The sequence below is a fragment of the Prionailurus viverrinus genome, chromosome A3 (assembly GCF_022837055.1).
Source record: "Prionailurus viverrinus isolate Anna chromosome A3, UM_Priviv_1.0, whole genome shotgun sequence".
NCBI classification, from domain to species: domain Eukaryota; kingdom Metazoa; phylum Chordata; class Mammalia; order Carnivora; family Felidae; genus Prionailurus; species Prionailurus viverrinus.
This window is the reverse complement of record NC_062563.1, coordinates 90169870-90186987: the sequence shown is the minus strand read 5'-3', so window position 1 is coordinate 90186987 and position 17118 is coordinate 90169870. Positions and strand designations below refer to the sequence as shown.

At 52.4% G+C, this 17118-nt stretch overlaps 2 protein-coding genes across 2 annotated transcripts; one reads left to right on the top strand and one right to left on the bottom strand.

Moving 5' to 3' along the window:
• Positions 1–57: 57 nt before the first annotated feature.
• Positions 58–4591, top strand: PRADC1 (protease associated domain containing 1). Its single transcript, XM_047853858.1, has 5 exons — positions 58–713; positions 2628–2728; positions 3255–3364; positions 3646–3813; positions 4064–4591. Exons 1-5 carry the CDS (start codon positions 647–649, stop codon positions 4182–4184), a joined length of 567 nt encoding a protein of 188 aa, XP_047709814.1. The 5' UTR covers positions 58–646; the 3' UTR covers positions 4185–4591.
• A 1013-nt stretch (positions 4592–5604) lies between these two features.
• SMYD5 (SMYD family member 5) lies at positions 5605–16915 on the bottom strand. Its single transcript, XM_047853856.1, has 13 exons — positions 16801–16915; positions 12891–12999; positions 12026–12165; positions 11436–11557; positions 10978–11047; positions 10261–10365; positions 9422–9484; positions 9134–9204; positions 8724–8830; positions 8277–8333; positions 7341–7435; positions 6622–6692; positions 5605–6525 (listed from the first exon to the last, which is right to left on the bottom strand). Exons 1-13 carry the CDS (start codon positions 16894–16896, stop codon positions 6381–6383), a joined length of 1251 nt encoding a protein of 416 aa, XP_047709812.1. The 5' UTR covers positions 16897–16915; the 3' UTR covers positions 5605–6380.
• Between the last annotated feature and the right edge of the window lie 203 nt (positions 16916–17118).

Sequence of the window (17118 nt, the reverse complement as noted above, 5' to 3'; positions counted from 1 at the left end):
CAGAGCCTCCTCGAGGGTGGGGATCATCAAGCCGCGACCCCAGCGCGCAAGCGCTGGTGGAACTTGTCAGAGGACGAGCGGAGGGGAGGTCGCGGGAGACCACCTGGGCGCTAGACGAATGCCTTCCCAAGGAGGGAGGTGAGGAGGAGGAAAGCATAGCTGGGAGAAGCAAATCGTCATCTTGCGAGGCGGCCGCAGGGAGGATCCAGCCAAGACCGCAAAGCTGACGGCCACGACTTTCCTGGGCTGTAGTGAGTCCAGCGGGGCGCCCACCTCCAGTGCTCTTTCCTCCCCGCCCGCCCGCCAGCCAGCCCACCAGCCCGCGCAATCCTGCAGTGGAATCCAAACTAAGAAACGCTGGGGCGCGGGTTGGGAGGGGTGGCAGTTGCTGTTAAGAGTTTAGGCCAATCGGTCCTAGGCCCCACTTCTCTCGACCAATAGGAAGTGGGCTAAGGCGCAGAGGCGGAAAGTGTAGCTACAGGAACAGGCATCAGAGCCAATCAGCCGTCGGCCCCGTTCCTGTCCGCCAACCAGCGGCAAGAGCGGGTCTGGGGGCGGGAGGCCGGAGCAGCTGTCAGGCTGAAGTCCAGCGAGCTAGCACGGTGGGGCGGCTGGAAGAAGCGCGGCGCCGGGCCGGGCCCTGGAGATGGTCCCCGGCGCCGCGGGCTGGTGTTGTCTCGTGCTCTGGCTCCCCGCATACGTCGCGGCCCACGGTGAGCGGAACGGGCGGGGCTGCGGGGCGGGGCTGGCCGTCTAGCTTGCTCGCGTCTCGGGCCGGGAGTGACGGGTCACCTTGGGACCCCGCGAGTTCGAGGCAGGGCAGATCTAGGGACGGGCGACTGGAGTGGTGGGTGCTGGCCCCCAGGGACGTGAGTAGGGCGCGGCCTGAGGCTGGGCTCTGAGTCCTCAGCTCCCCACGTCGAAGCAAGACTCCTCTCCACGCCCCCAGTAGTGCCGGCCCAGATGGCTGAAGGGGCGACCAGGAGAAGGAACAAGGGACAGTTAGAGGTATTCCAAGCTGGAGATAGTATGTGAGCCCTCACATACATATACAGGAACACACATTCTTACACGTGGGCCCCCACGTACAAGCACACACGTACACACACAACCTGTTTGCACCTAAAGGAGCACATAAGTATATACACCCATACACATACGTGAGCACATACATATACCACACTTGATTTACACAGATCAGCAGATGCAAAGGCCAGGCAAGATGTGTGTGGTAAGGAGGAGGGGTTTAGTGTTAAAGGCGGCTCATTGGAAATATATCTGTATCTCATGGGAAGTCCCCACTCTCAGGATGAAAGGCTGTAAAGCCCAATGCCAAGCCAATGGAACTCTATCTGGTCTCTGTGATTTGGGCAGTAGAGGACAGCTAAAGCCACAATCAGTCCTAACCCCCTGACACACAGTAGTGGCTTCATAGTTTGTTGACTATTTGACCAGCTTCCACACTTCCACATTCCTCTATCTCTCTGGGCTAAGGCAACCAAGGATTCAAGTCCAGGCAAAACATCAAACTTTAGTGCTGTAGAGAGGATCCCACACCCCAGAAAAATCTGGTTGTTCTGGAAATTCTCTCCCTCAGTGCCACTGAGCTGAAAATAGTTGTTCACTCCTTCAACAACCTTTATTGAGCACCCACATATCCTAGCCACTGTTACATAATGTGGATACAGCATTGAACTAAGCTACAAAACTGTGGGTTTTGCCTTAGTGGAAGAGACAGACATTAAACAATTCTGAATAGTGTATAATTACAAATTATGTTGAAAGTGTCAATGGAGAAAAAGTACATTTTGAATGGGCACAGGGAAAGGGCAGTGATAGGGCAGAGGGGTTTCTCTAGAAAGTGACATTTAAGCTATGACCTAACCAAAGAGCAGAAGTGAGCCAGGTGAAGAGGTAGAACTGGGTTGGGGGCAAGGGTAGGAAGGCTCCATATAGAGGGAACAGTTGCGAGAAGATGCAGAGGTGAAGAAATTGAAAGGAGGCCAGAAAGGAGTAGATAAGGTTGTAGTAGTAGCCAAGGGCAGATGGAACAGGACCCTGCAAAGGGTAGTCGTTGAAGGGTACTGAAGCCATAAGAGTGGTGACTTGATCATATTTGCTTTAAGATATTTCAAGAAGACCCCTGGCTGTTGTTTGGGGAATGGATGGTAGAGAGCAAGAATGGAGGCAGATAAACCAATTAAGAAGCTGGACCAGTCAGGACAAGAAATGATAGTGGCTGGACTAAGAGAATGGCAATGGAACCAGAGTCAACTTTTAAGTTTTAGTACAAATTGTTTTATACCTAGGCTACCACATCGCCACCTTGAAACTCTCAGGTCCACTTCAGAACAAAGAGGGATGGATCCTCGGAACACAAGAGCTCTCACTCTTCCTGGCTCATCAGTGCAGCAGCAGCAGCTGTTATCTCTGGGGTTACTAACACTATCTGCATCAGTTCTATCCTCCCCAGGACAGAGATCATCTATCTCACCCACCTGGAGGACTCACTTGGCTGAAGCTGGGTCCCTGAGCCCAGATTATAGCCAGCCCAGTTGTACACAAGTGGTCCATGACCTGAACCAGCTTGTTCCCTGGAAGTTTCTTACCTGTACTCTATCTTTCAGGCTTACGCATCCATGATTATTTGTACTTCCAAGTGCTGAGTCCTGGAGACATTCGATACATCTTCACGGCCACACCTGCCAAGGACTTTGGTGGTATCTTTGTAAGTTCAGGGAGACCCTTTTGTCTCTGCTCCTGTCTCCACCCCACTAAGTCAAGGTGACCGTCTCATCCCTTCAACCAATACCTGACTGCTAGGACAGGGAAGGGTGCACAATCCAGGCCTGCTCTCCAGGGGCTGCTGTGCAGGAGGGAAGGGCTTCCAGCTAGCTATTCCCTGGGGTGTAATACAGACTTGGGCACCAGACAGGGAGAAGCTGTCTTCTCTGGGGACATGAAATCGTAAAAAACCAAGGGCTCTGCTAGCTGTCTCTGCACTATGTGGCTTACGGCAAATTACTTCCCCTTTCTGGATCCTACCAACTCCCCTACATATCTCATGAAAAGGCACCGTGGAGTAGGACAACTAGATAAGCCTTTGTGAGAATTTAGTAACAATACTCTAGTGCCCAGCACACAGAAACCACTCTATGTTTCCTTCAACTTTGTGAGGAACCGGTAGAATGGGATGGTCAGCCTGGTCCTACAACAGGTATGTCTCCTCACGCTCTGACCTAAATGTCTTTCAGCACACAAGGTATGAGCAGATTCATCTTGTCCCTGCGGAACCTTCAGAGGCCTGTGGAGAACTCAGCAACGGTTTCTTCATCCAGGACCAGATCGCTCTGGTGGAGAGAGGGTAAGGAGCGGACAGACACAGGCACAAGAGGAGGGCAGGTGTAGGTTAGATTCTGAGATCAGTGTTGGGAGTGGTGCTTTGAAATAGCGGTTCTTAAATAATTCATGTTTTTAATGGTCTTTAAGAGATGTCTTAAGATTACCCATGCCTTTTGGCCATTTACGTATGAGCCTTTACAAAAAATTCTCCACGGTCCTTCTCTCATCCTTCCGGTGTGACAGTCTGGAGGAGGGGTAGCTAGGACCCTGCCTTTCCTTTGGTCTCATCACCACCTCTTCCAGGGGCTGCTCCTTCCTCTCCAAGACACGGGTGGTGCAGGAGCACGGCGGGCGGGCAGTGATCATCTCTGACAACGCGGTTGATAATGACAGCTTCTACGTGGAGATGATCCAGGACAGTACCCAGCGCACAGCTGACATCCCTGCCCTCTTCCTGCTCGGCCGAGATGGGTGAGGGCTCCTTGTCTCTGGCTGTATCAGCACCAGGCTGGGTGCCATGACTTGGGGAGGTCAAGGGCAATCACCAGTCCCTTCCCACAAGCCTCTGTTGGAGGGCCGAGTCCTTGGGCCAAAAATGTTGGAGGGCCCCAGTTGAAGGGCCAAGTCCTTGGGCTCTGGAACTCCCAGAGTGATGGGGACAATGGGGCATGATGGGGTGCTGAGAAAGTGACCATCGCCACCTTTCTTCATGCCCTCCCAGCTACATGATCCGCCGTTCCCTGGAACAGCATGGGCTGCCATGGGCCATCATTTCCATCCCAGTCAATGTCACCAGCATCCCCACCTTTGAGCTGCTGCAACCGCCCTGGACCTTCTGGTAGAAGAGTTGGTCCCACACACCAGCCATAAACAACTCTGGGCTGGGAAGGGGAAATCCAGGAATTCTGCTATTTGGGATTTGGGGATAGCATTTGAGGACAGGTGGAGCCGGGTAGGGGAAAAAGGCTTTGGCCTTGGCTATGCTAAGAAAAGCTGTGCCACTGGCCTTCCCTTCCTCGGGGTCCCCAAATGTCTCATGCTATGGGAATAGACAAGAGCCAGGCCCCAGAGCTTCTGGACTAGAATCTGGAACACAGGGGCTAAGGGCAGGTGGCCTGAGAGCCATCTGTGACCTGTCACATCCCACCTGGTTCTCGCCTCCCCTTCCCAGGGTCTCTTCAGTGTACTTCATAGCAGCTGCTGGAGTGGTGTTTGAGGAATTAATAAACCCTCACTGACTTTTTAGCAATAAAGCCTCTCATCAGGGTTGCAACTGTGTCCTAGAATAAGAGCATACAGGGGTGGGAGGGGCCTTCACTCTCTCATCTGGTCCCATGCCCCTGCTTTGAAGGGAGGAAACTGAGGCCCACAGAGGGTAAATGACTTGCTCAAGGTCCTTTAGAACCAGTGCTTAGGCTGCTAATCTTGGATCCCAGCACACTCTACCTCCTGCTCAAGAACTCAGGAAGCTGTAGTTCAGTTCCCTGAGAAGACTCCTCTGATAGCCTGGTCCTGGGGATCCACGCTGGACCTCAGAGGAGGTCCTTGCTCTTGGCATTTGCACAGCATTGTAGATATGACCAGGGAGGAGCCTGCTGGGGGGCTGCAGCTCCCATCTCTTGCCATTGCCTGGTCTAAAACTATGTGCCTCTGTGCCACCTATGTGATTGCTGCATGCCTCAGACAGCTTGTCAAGTCATTCTACACAAAGCATTCCTGCAGAGGCCTGTCACCACTCACACTTTATTGAGAACAGTGGGCAGGCGGGGGCATGAGGGGTGCTGGCTGCTGTGAAGAACCCAATAGGCCAGACAGGTGAGCTCCACCTGGCTCATGATCTAGGATAGAGCCTATGGGGTGGGCACCTGCCCTCTCAGAGATCCCTCAGCAGGGGGTTGTGGCAGCCCCTGCCCAGGGAAAGTAGGCAAAGAAATCGCAAGTGATAGGCTATAGTTCCCACAGCATCCAACCCAAGAGTGAGGGGTAGTACTAATCTGGGGGTGGAGCGGCAGGTGACACAGACAGGGCTTATCTCAGAATATCTAGCCTAGCTCCTCTAGGTTTCTGGAAGACTTCAGTGTTCTTCTGTGGAGACCCTAACGATGGAGATTGAGGCCGGGAGAGCTCCTCACTGACCCATGTTAAACTGATCCCAGGGAAGCCTCTTGAGCATCTGAAATTAAGGAGCACAGGCCTGTCATCACTCAGTCTCAGCCATGCTGCTAGAGTCCTCAGTGGGAAAGGAGTGTGAGGAAGGGGTCATCTCCCCACATGCCCCTCTTGAGAGAGGCAGAGGCCTCTTACACACCCCACGTGGCCAGCTACTGTGCCAGGGCCTGAGAGGCAAGGCACAAGGTACAGAGATTCTGGAATCTGGGGAAGGGGTTATACTCTCCACTCCCCTGGATGTCCAAATAGTGGGGGTGGGGAGAGGAAGGTATCCCCCTGGTTCAGTGTCCCCAGCACAGAGCCTTAGGGAAGGTGCTCTGGAGGCCCTGTTGCTCCTTCCTGCCTCTCCTAGCTGTGCCAGCAGGAGGCAGTTGCCTTAGCAGCCACAAAGGTGGGAGTGGGGAAGAAGGTGAAGGCATCTCACCCCTCCCCTTTCTTCTTCAGTGCCGTCAGGCCGATCTCTTGTTACCCCCGTCTGTAGTAGGTAGAAATAGGTGAAGCCTCAGGTGGACAGGGAAGCATGGCCATGGGGCCAAGTGGAAGAAACACTGTTTCTGACCTCTGTTGGAGTTGCTCGCCGACTGGAGTGGATACCTCAGTGTGTGTGTGTTTTGAGGGGGCAGCACTGAGAGGCTCAGTGACCACGCAGAGCCTGAGCCACTCAGCAGCAGTGTCCAGGGCATGAGGTCTAGTGGGGGGTGGCGTGCCTAAGGTCCAGCTTCTGTACTACTCTCTGGCAGAAACAGAGCTGGAATGGAGTGGGGGAAGCAGGCAATGGGAGTGGGGGAGTTCCTTCCAAGCCTCCTCTCTGGGGGAAGTCCCCCTTTTCCTGCAGGGTCTGGGGCAGGCCCCTTCCAGGCAGGGTGACATCACACATCGGTCATCTCATCCCCCAGCTCTGCATCCTCTGGCTCTCCTTCCTCCTCTTCATCCTCCTCCTCCTCCGAGGTCACGTTGGGTTCATCGGCCTCTGCCAGGCATTTGGGGCAGGAACAGACAAACAGATAGTTCTCCCTGCAGGAGATGGGGGGTGGTGGTGAGGGTGAAGTCAGGCAGGAACCAGGATGGAGCCTCCCAGAGCCCAGCCACCCACCACATCCCAGCTGGCACCTGAGGATCTTGTGGCGGCTGTGGCGGCTGCGCTCCCGCTGACAGCAGTCTAAGTAGCTGATACAGATTTCCTGGAGGGCAGAAAAGAGGTAGAATCTGACAGTCTGTGCTGTCTCTTAGATGGGATCAGGGCCTCCCCAACCACTGTCCCATCTCCCAGGAGCTAGGCCCTCATTCATTTCCCTGTGCTCTCAGAAGGCCACCAAGAGGCTCAAACAACCTGTGTCTGAGACAGAGAGGGGACAGTGGTTAGCCTCAGGCCACGACTATAGGCAGCCAATGGCTAAGGTCTGTGGCCATTGTCAGAGGTTATCTTGACATGGTGCTACTAGCTCTGGAAGAAGATTCAACCAGGCTCTGCGCACTGTGCTAACAGCCAGGACTCCAAACTCCAAACCCACACGTGCACCCATAGCCCACGCTACGAAGAGCCATCTCTTGTTTTCTTGGAAGCTGTGGATTTGTTGATCAAAAGGTGGCTGGGGACAAGAACCTGGGCATGCACTTGTCTCTGAATCACTGCTCTGAGGTTTTCTGGTTATTTTTTTGAAGAATTGGGGGTACTGTGGGTTTGAGCATAACCATGGGTAAAAAGACTCCTGCCCTGGGTCATGTGGGGATCAGCTGAACAGCCTGAACTTGGGGCTCTAGCCACTGTTGCTTCCAATCCCTGGAGAGAACTTGCAAGGCCCACCCCCCACAGCTCCTAGCCCTCTCACCTCTCCTGGCTTGATATCCTCCAAGGCCGTGACATGCAAAAGGAAGTTGTTTTCTGGGAAGGAGGTCTCTGCATTGGGGACACAGCTGTGGTTACCTGGGTCACAAGAGGCAAGAAATAAGGACTGCTGACTAATAAAAATAATAGCCTCAACTTGCAAAGAACTGGGTCCCATCCTTCTTTTCTGATCCCTGCTAGGGCTACATAGGTCCTGGAACCCAAATTTCCTGACTCCCTCCGTCCAGTGCTCTTTCCTAAAGACCACAGAGCACAGGCACAAATGCACTTCCTCTTGCCACCCCCTCCCACCTGCCATCACTGCCCTTGCTGTCCTCAGCACTGGGCAACTTGTTCTCAATTGTGTTCCTAGTGTCCCACAAAGGGAAGGACAGGGCCGTGAAAGGGACCCCATGCCAGACACTTAGTTGGCAACTGGATGTCTGGTAACAGCTGAGCCAGTCCCCCTGTGAGCCTAGTTTGGGAGGGGTAGCATGCCCCAGACCTTGGGAGGGCTGACAATGAGGAAACCAGAGGGGGGAGGCTGAGATCTGGAAAAGACAGTTGCGTGATTGGCTCTGCTCCTCCCTGTTAGGTGCTGATGAGACCAGCCTTCTAGCCTAAACTCCCTCTTCCCAGGAGCCTGAGGGCAGTGGTTGTGCAAGGCCAATGCTTCTCTTTGCAAGGAACAGAGCTCTGTGTCCTGCCTTAGCACAGGGCCTGGCCCACTGGAAGGTTTTATATATAAACATATATTAAGGCACAAGCAATCCAATGAATGAATGAATGAATGAATGAATGAATGAATGAAAAACTGATGCAACAAAAAGTCCCAGGAGAATCCCCAAGGAAGCCCAGACCTAATCCTGCTCCCAGACTCCTCCCCACCAGCCTAAAAGGGGCTGTGAGAGATGTACCCCTCCTCAGTGCCGGGACTCACAGCAGCTCTGAAGCACAAAGAGGCCAGATCCTTCACAGTTAAGAAACTCTCCAGTTGCTGTAAGACAGTAACATTGTAGATGTTATTCTATCCATTTTACAGGTGGAAAAAGAAAACTAGACTTACAAGGATAGGCACTGGTTCCACTGTCTTGCCACCCAGTCACTACCATTTCATCTAAACTTGCTTCCAGGAGGCATAAACCTTGCTTTTCTATAAATGACATCACCTTACTTGTCCAGCACCCCCCTCCCCCAGCATCCAGACTCTATATGGACCTCAGGGTCATGTCTTATCTTATTTGTCCTGTGGATAGATGTGAAGCTTCCTATAGGCACATAGGGATTACCTTCCCCAACCATTAGCTCAGAACCCCCTCGGGGAGACTGTGTGTCTGGCTAGGGGGTCATTCAAGGTTGGGTGAGACCAAGGCTCCATCTCACCAACCTGCCTCGATGTCCTTGTACAGCTGGTCAATGAAGGCGTCCAGCTGCTCTCGGTCCTGAGGCTTCAACTCCAGAGCGTCACAGGCATGGACCCACTGGCTCAGGGAGCTGGGGGTCCCAGGCATCCATGGTTGGAGAGAAGGAGGCCCAGCTCCCAGGGCTCTCCACCTCCAGACAGGTTAAGCCCATTTCTTTCTCCAGGGCAGGGGCCCATCTTCCCCAAAAGACCAAGGCTCCCAGGAGCAAACTACCACCTCAGTCTTTCTGACTCCCACCACTACATCCAGTCCAGCTCTCCTGCCACAGAATCAAACCCTAATCTTGAAAGGAAGTGTGGCTACCTTCCTCTGTCAATCTCCCGCCCAAGCCCTGACAGACAAGTGCAATAGCTTTGGAACATTCTCTCCTAACCTGGTCCCAATTCCTTGGCCATTGGTCCCAACAAGAGCAAAGAGAGACCGGAATCCATCTGGTGTGAACCACTGTGGGGAGAAAGAAAAATGGGTGCTCAGATTACAGCCACTCGCTTTTCCTCCTGAAACAACTCTCTGTTCAGGAAGTCTTCTGTGAGTCAATCCCATCCCAACTTCACACCAAGTCAGTCTTGGCTTAACTCTCTGAGTAGGAGATGCTGACCCGGTTGCTCCTGGAGAGCTGGAATGACCAGGAGGCCGCTGGTCCCACCTTCCCCATGCTCACCTGGCTGAGCGCCTCCTCATAAAGGGCCTCTGTGAAGAGTCTCCGCAGAAGTTCCAGCTGGCCCTGGTTTAGGGGAAGCAGGGAGAGACCTGTATCCTGGGGATTTCCCACTAGCACCCAGGCAGGGCCCAGAAGACCAGGTAAGGAAAAGAAAAGGGGCCAGCTCTGTAGAATGAACTTTCCCTGAAGGCAAAGGAAGGCCACAGAGTTCTTACTTCCAAAGAACCTTGGCAGTCTGTTGGCCTGTTCCAAGCCAGAGTGGGGAACCCCAAATTCCTATTTTCCAGGAGGGCTGAGGCAACCTGGCTTCAGATGACTGTCCTCGCGACCACCTTCCAGGCTCCCTGACCTGGCCTCCAGACAAGCTTGACGACCCCCTCCCTCTCCTCAGAATAAATGCAGGAAGGCCCACCCCAGCTGCCCTTGAAACCCTGCCTGCACCTTCAGGCAGCTCCTGCGTGGAAGTCTGCTGTCCTCAGTGAGAATGTGTAATCTTTGGGTGGGAGTGGGCACTCAGCACATTGGCAGCGAAAATGGTATTTCACGCCTGCTCCCTGACCCTCCACTTTCCATTATACTGACTTACCCGCCACTATCCTATCATGAGATTCTGCCTTACCATGTCAGGGCACCCGACCCCTCCTTCCTGTTCACCCCACTTCTCAACTTTCGGTCCCTGTTAGGTCACAAAGTTAAATAGTGGCAAGAAGATAGGTTCTCTGAATAGATTTTTGGCTCCAGGCTCTGTGGCTGGCAAAGGACCAAATGTGGAGCTCCCCTCAGGTAGCCACAGAACATCCAAGGCTATTGGGATGAGGGGATCATGGGGGAAGACTGACCTTGAATTTGTCCCCCAGGAGTTTGTGGACAATCTCCTCCTCCTCATTGGCTGTTTTATTACAGAACTGGGAAAAGAGCCTGATCCAACGATCTTTATCCTTCGCCTGCAGGGAACAAATATACTTCAGGATCACATTCACATATGCCTGGGCGTGCAAGCGTGTGCACGCACGGACTCAGGGACACCCATCTCCTTGCTGTGCCTCATACCCAGGCGGGAGAGTAGCCTGTGATTCTAAAGCCTCTGCCATCAGCGAAACACCATCACACATGAGATTCTAGGTAGACCCTTCCTTGGCCTGGGGACTTCCTTCCCATCCTGCCCACACCCAACCATCTCCCCAACTGGGCCAGGCTGGCCAGTTCAACAACACTTGGAAAAAGAGGAGAATGGGGTTGTGGAGCTCCAATACTAACAGAATGGGTTGGAGTGGCTTCTCTCACTTTACATAAGAGGCAATCCTGAGAAAGTGGCACCTGTAAATTGCATGTGTGAACTGTTGCTGCACAGGAGGTCCTCTCCTAGATCAGAGGCTGCAGGAAAGATGAGTCTCCTGCCAGATTTTTGGTTAGCTGCTCCTGAGTTTACACAGCAAGCAGCTCTCCTTTGGAAAGCGCAGAGGGAACTCTGCATCCAAGCAGAGTGAGGAGGAGACTGAGGCCAAGGGGCACATGAGGCCAGAAGGGGCTTCCGTGGGAGGTCTGGGTGGGCTTACCTGCTTCACTGTGGCCACCATCCGCGCCATCAACATGATGCTTGCAGTCTCGGGGGGGTAGTGAACACTCCTGGGGAGAAAGAAAAAGATTTGGTCTGGAAATCCCCTCCCCAGTAGCTGTGTTCAGGGAAGCCCAGTCTGATCACTACAGAGAATCCTTCCTATCAACTCTATTTATAACCAAAGAGAGATGTCATTGGCAAGGATGAGGGCAGGCCTTTACCGCCCCATGGGCTTAATGGGGCTCTTCCTGGGAGTGTGTAAAATGCTGAGGGTAGTGGGACTGGCGGCTCACACTGAAGGCAGGGGGTTGGGTGATATGACTTCTGTTTAACCCTAAGACTGGAGGAAAGATCTGGGGATGGCAGTTTAAGAAAGATGACTGCATCTGCTGATCTCAGGCGGGCAGGCAGGTCGAGAGGGAGGATAAAGGGAAGAAGAGATGAAATGCTACCCACCTCCAGGCCTCCTGTAGCTTATTGAGAGGATGCAGGGGGTCGTCCTGGGAGGGCCCTGGGCACAGGACCTGATGGTACTGCTCGGCGGCCGCCAGCCGACACTCCGCACTGCAGTACATCACCTGGTGGAGTGGGTGGAGGTCAACACCCTAGGATCTGGCCATGGGGTGAGGCACAGACCTTCCTTAGTGGTACTCACCTCCTCTGACTGCACTCCTTCTACGAACAGCCCCTGAGCAGTAGCTCAGTGACATCGTAAGATGAGAAAGCACATACCGCCCGGGGGCATGTAAGAGGGGCACCCAGGCTTGTCGAACTATGGGAAGGAGAGAGCTTTCAAGTAGAGGGAAGAGCCCCTGCCAGGCTCCTGGGAAGAGGGCAAGTTCCCACTGAACCAATTTTCTAGATAGCGGGACCAGGACAGGGAGAACACAACTGGAATAGTTACAGCCTTTTGAATGTCTTACCCTACATTATGGCTCTCAGGGGCCACGAGCAGGTCTGTTGTCATTCCTGTCTCCCCAAAGAGGACTTCGGCTAAGGCTTCTCCCACCAGCTCCCTTTCAGGTGCACTCCGCAGGGATGCTCACCTGGCAGTGGGGACAGTGCTGGTGGAGGTCCTTGCGCACGGCACACAGCTCAGGGTGAGGCAGAACCTGGCCCGGTTTTCCAGTCAGCCTCTGGGCATTCTCCTCTGCCTTCTCCAGTGCCCGAAGGCAGTGGTCACAGGCTGAGGGAGAGAGCCCCATGTGACAATGTAAGTGTCTTTAGAGCAGGGGCCACATTTTGTCTTTTTCACAGAAGCATCCCTAGGGCTAAAGATAGTGCCTGACACTTGGTAGGTGCTCAACAAATGTTTGGGAAGTAAGTGAATGAACAACTGTGTTAAAGAACAGAATGGGTGCATGATTTCACATGCATTCAAAAGCAGATTGGGATTTAGTCTATAGGGCTCCCCTCCTAACCCCCAGACTGAGCTTTCCCCACATTCTGGAGCCAACTGACCCTCCTTTCATGTTTGTCTCTAGCCTAAGAAAAGTGTGAAAAAAGCACGTGTCTGGAAAAGCTAAGGGCATCCTACTTGTTTCTGACCCCTAACTCAGCCTGTTTTGACCAAGGGGCGAGTGGCCTCCTCTTGGTGGAGAGCTGCCCTTTGGCACAGAGCCCTTCCACATGATATCCAGTCCCTGATACTGCAGGTCACACTGAGTTCTGCCTGCCTGACAGTCCTCCCCCAGGAAGCAGGCTGGAAGAGCCCATCCCTTGCTTACTCCCAGCCCCAAATGGCCTAAGACTAAAGACAAGCATGATTCTCAGGCACAGTTCTCCAAGATGAGCTTTTCTCCCAACACCTGAATTCCCAGAGACATCAGCTAGTGGGAATGTATGTAGCTCTCTTCCATGCATACAGGCAGCTGGCCCAGCAGCCATGAGGAGTGGACGAGATGTGCTCACCTCGGTAGCGATAAAGTGCATTCCAGAGAAACTGTGCAGCCACCAGGGGCTGTTCTACAAAGATGGTCTCCCCTTTCCGGATCAGCTGTGTGGCAAATAGGCCCTTTCCCTAACAGGGAGAGAAGGAATAGGATGGCCATAAGGAGAGAAAGAGGACATAGCTCCCAGAGGGCTTCCCAGCATCACCCCCCGCCATGCCTCCCTCTCAGGAGAGGCCTCTGCCTTGGGAGGGTTCATGGAACATGGTCACCTCCCCTCCCCCCCCTCCCGCCGACCAACTACCTCCTCTGGAAATGTAGCTCTGACCTACTTTCAGTCACACCTCTTTCAGCCTGCTCAGAGCAGAGGGCCTGGGATGGGGAGGGAGCCACACTGTCAGCCAGAGGAGAATTTTTGGAATGGCCAAAGCAGGGCCAAGTCTCACGGCAGGCTGGAGCCTCCTGTACTAGCAGTCGGTAACGACAGGGCAGTTTTCTTCGAGTTACCCATCTGTCCCTCCAGGATCCTGGCAGTGACACCGCTGCTCAGGGTTGCAAAGGACTCCTATGCCACAGGAGAGAGGGAGGCCTCGCCTGGGGAAGAATGTGCCCTATTTCCCTGGTCGATGGGGAACTCACCAAGTTCTCAGCATTATGCTGAAAGGAAGGGTGAATCCTAGCACCAACCCTAACACTACTTGCTGTGAACCTTGGAGCCAACTGCTTCACTTCTTTTTCTTTTTTCTTTTTTTTTAAGTTCATTTATTTAAGTAACCTCTACACCCAACGTGGAGCTCAAACCCATGACCCCGAGACCATGAGCCACACACACTCCACCGACTGAGCCAGCCAGGCACCCCAGTTGCTTCACTTCTTGGCAATGGTTTCATATATGAAAAGCATCATAATGATACCTCCCAGGTAGTTTCCAGGATGCCATGATATAGCACAGGTGAATGTACCTTATGAGCTTTAGCTCCTTATAAGTGAGATGATAAGTGGGCAGCATGGGCATCATTTGGACACCTGTTAGAAATGCAGAATCTCAGGCCATGCCCTAGACCTGCTGCATGAGAATGTGCATTTTAACAAGATGCCCAGGTGATTCAAATGCACGTTAAAGTCTGAGGAACTCTGGTCTAAAGCACTGTAAACATCATGTAAGGCATGAAGGATGAGAAAACAACTGCTGAATTGCTATTTCTCAGATGTGCAAAGGGACTCAGGAGACAGCTTCAGAACCCTGGCAGTTGCTGGCTCTGCCGGGCACTTGTTCCCACTATTCACTTAGAGGAGAGGGGTGGTGCCCCTGCCAGCACTGAACTGTCACAAGAAGAGAAAGAAATTTAAAAAAAGATTTGACATAGCAGTAAAACGTCCTGTCATGTGGCCTCTCAGGTAGCTCCCTGTTTCCTTCTAGCATTGGCACTGTGGCTAGATAGCAGCACCTCCCAAAGTCAGAGAGGCAGGGATGTGTAGACCAGGAGAGCCCTGAGCAGAGGGGGACAGCTGGAACAAAACCTCTGGCCAAAGCCGTTGATGCAGCTTTGGTTGTCTTCTTAGAACCCCACCTCCATGCCTTTTAGCCCTGGACCCAATCTGGCAAAATGAAAACATGGCCTTATTTTATGGGACAAAGGAGTATGAACATGGACCCACATTATCGCTGACAATCTCAAATCTCAACATTGGGCAAATATCAATGTCTTTCCCTCTCTTTCTGGAGGATCAAATGCAGAAAATATTTGGTAATCAAAATAAAGGGAACAGAATCAGAGCTGTTCCTTTATGAAACTACTCATCCCCCAAACATAAGGCAGGGTTCCAAGAAAGCCACTCTCATTAAATATTAATTACCAAGAGGCTTGGAGAAAGCTTATGCCTTGAGTGGAAAGGGCATAAACTTGAAAAGATATTTCCAATTTGAAAAATAAATTTTAGAAAAAAGATTGTGCAAAACTCTAAGACCATGTAGTAAACTTTAAGAGCTTTACTAAATGGATAATTTTCTAGAAAAATACAAATTACCAGAACTGAATTCAAAAGGAAGGAAAGCTAGAGAAAGAAGCAGTGCTGGTATCTGGCTGACCCACACCAGTATGGCATTCTGGTTGGCATCCACTGTCTTTGGTCAGACAGTATCATGTTCTGTCCCTGGCAGAGTAGTTGGTAAATCTTTGAAAGATCATTCCTGCCCATATCGATAGAAGCAATACAGAAAATAGTCAAAAACAACCCCCATGTGAGGCCCCTAGTCCATATGGTTCATGAGCCAGCTCCCTCAAACCAAAGAATAAGTAATTCTCATGCTATTTAAAAACTATTTAGTAACAGAGAAAAAATGGAAAGCTTCTCCATTTTACCAAAAAACAAGCATAACTGTGATGCAGTAACCTGAGGAAGATAGCACAAAGAAAAAAACGTCACAAACCAATCTCTCTTGATGAACATAGATGCAAAAAGCCTGGAGTAAACCACCTTGTCAGCATGTCTGGGTGTGTATGTGATTTTCTCCAGCAGAAGATCGTGTGTGGGAATAGAGAGAGCAGCCAGCTCATTCTTCCAGAGGTGGGGTTTGACAGAAGGCTGGGACAGGACAGCTGGGCAAGCAGAGTGTCTGAAGTGATGAGGTCAGAGGAAGAAATAAAGAAGAGAGGGGCTGAGAGATAGGGGACTTAGTGAAGGGAAAGGTCAGTGTCTCTGCTTGCAAGGAGTGATGGAACTGGGATACCATCAAATTGAGCCAATCAAGAACAGAGGTGGAGACAGAGATGTGAGCAGCTGAAGAGGCCAAGGATATTGGGGAGCTGCTTTACCACAGAAGGAAAGGAATGCTCCAGATGCACTGGAGAGGAAAGAAGGCAATGGAAGGTTGGGGTGGGGAGAGCAGGAGGCAGATGACTAGAAGGCTGACATCTTATATGCACTGCTGGTATACATGATAAATTATTCAACCTCATCAGTACACAGACTTGTAAATTAAAACAAAGTGATACCATTTTGCACGTATCAACTGGCAAAGTTAACTAGTAAAGAAAATACTCCGATGAAGAGAACAAAAGGATGTGTGCACAGAAACTGAGCTCCAGGACCTTTGCCCTCAGGGATGAAAAATAAAATACAACGCAAAAGTGCATAAATAAGTAGGTGGCTGAATGAACTGTGGCAATCCCTTGAAACAGACTATTCCTCAGCTCTTAAAAATATGTATAAATAGGTTTATTGATGTTGATTTACTGCTGCATCAAACAGAGGTTCCTAAAATTGTGACTTTAGTATCCACATATTTGCACAAGTATAGGATTACGAGTGATTTTTATCTTCTCTTTCCTTACATGCATTTAGAGTATTTTTCTACAATTAACTTTTAAAACACGATAATATAACCACAAAACCATATTGCTTTCCTGTTTCAATGCTTCAAATGCTCCCACGGGCTTCGAGCTCTAGTCCAAATTCCTTAGCATCCCAAGGCCTTTGTGAAGCGTCCTGGGCTCTCTCCCCACCCCATTCCTAAATCTCACTCAGAAAGTTCCCCGAGGGCCCACTCTTTTTCATACCTCAGTACCCTCTGCTCAGCCAGTCCCCGCCCACTACCCCCACTGCCCAGCAGCAGAGTACTCCAGCCTGGACCAAAAGGCCCGGCGCCCACCCGGCCCCGCCTGGAGCAGCAGGAGCAGGGCAGCCGGAGGGCGCACCGGGTCCCGTAGGGAGGGGGCGCGCACGGAGACTTCGGAGCCCCCCGATTCACTGCGTGACCGCCCCGGAAGCCTGCGCGCGGGGACAGACGGGGAGCCCCGGGCCGCGAGGAGGGGCTGAGCCGCAGAGTCGGAACGGCTCAGGAGCTTCTAGGCTCAGGGCCTAGGGTCCCGCGGGGCTCTCTCCAAGGCCGGACACGGTAGGTGCCCCTGGCGGGTCTGCCTCGGCCTCACCTTAGCGCTGCTTACGAATCGGACTTCCACGGCGACCGGAGCCCGACCCGACACGCCCACGCAGAAGGAGAACACGTCGCACATGGAGGCCGCCATCTTGGGCGCGCCTCCGCCTTCTGACCCTTGACCTCGCCTCGACCCGGGGGGCCCCGCCCCTCTCTGGCCCCGCCCCCGGCGAGTGTGTCTCCAGGCTGCTAGGGTTTGCGCGCTAGCAAGTACGAATTGGGAAATTGGGATCCTTTAATCTGTGTTTAGGTCGATTGGTTCGATGGCTGGATGTCGCTGGGTCCGCGTTTTTTACATCTGTGCAGTTTTGCG

Excerpts from the sequence above, each read along its gene's own strand:
- PRADC1 (XM_047853858.1), top strand. The coding sequence starts at position 647 with ATGGTCCCCGGCGCCGCGGGCTGGTGTTGTCTCGTGCTCTGGCTCCCC. Across the intron at positions 714-2,627 it reads CGCATACGTCGCGGCCCACG|GCTTACGCATCCATGATTAT; the intron begins GTGAGCGGAACG and ends TCTATCTTTCAG. Across the intron at positions 3,814-4,063 it reads TTCCTGCTCGGCCGAGATGG|CTACATGATCCGCCGTTCCC; the intron begins GTGAGGGCTCCT and ends ATGCCCTCCCAG.
- SMYD5 (XM_047853856.1), bottom strand. The coding sequence starts at position 16,896 with ATGGCGGCCTCCATGTGCGACGTGTTCTCCTTCTGCGTGGGCGTGTCG. Across the intron at positions 12,166-12,890 it reads TGCACTTTATCGCTACCGAG|CCTGTGACCACTGCCTTCGG; the intron begins GTGAGCACATCT and ends TCTCTCCCTCAG. Across the intron at positions 6,526-6,621 it reads AGCCGCCACAAGATCCTCAG|GGAGAACTATCTGTTTGTCT; the intron begins GTGCCAGCTGGG and ends CATCTCCTGCAG.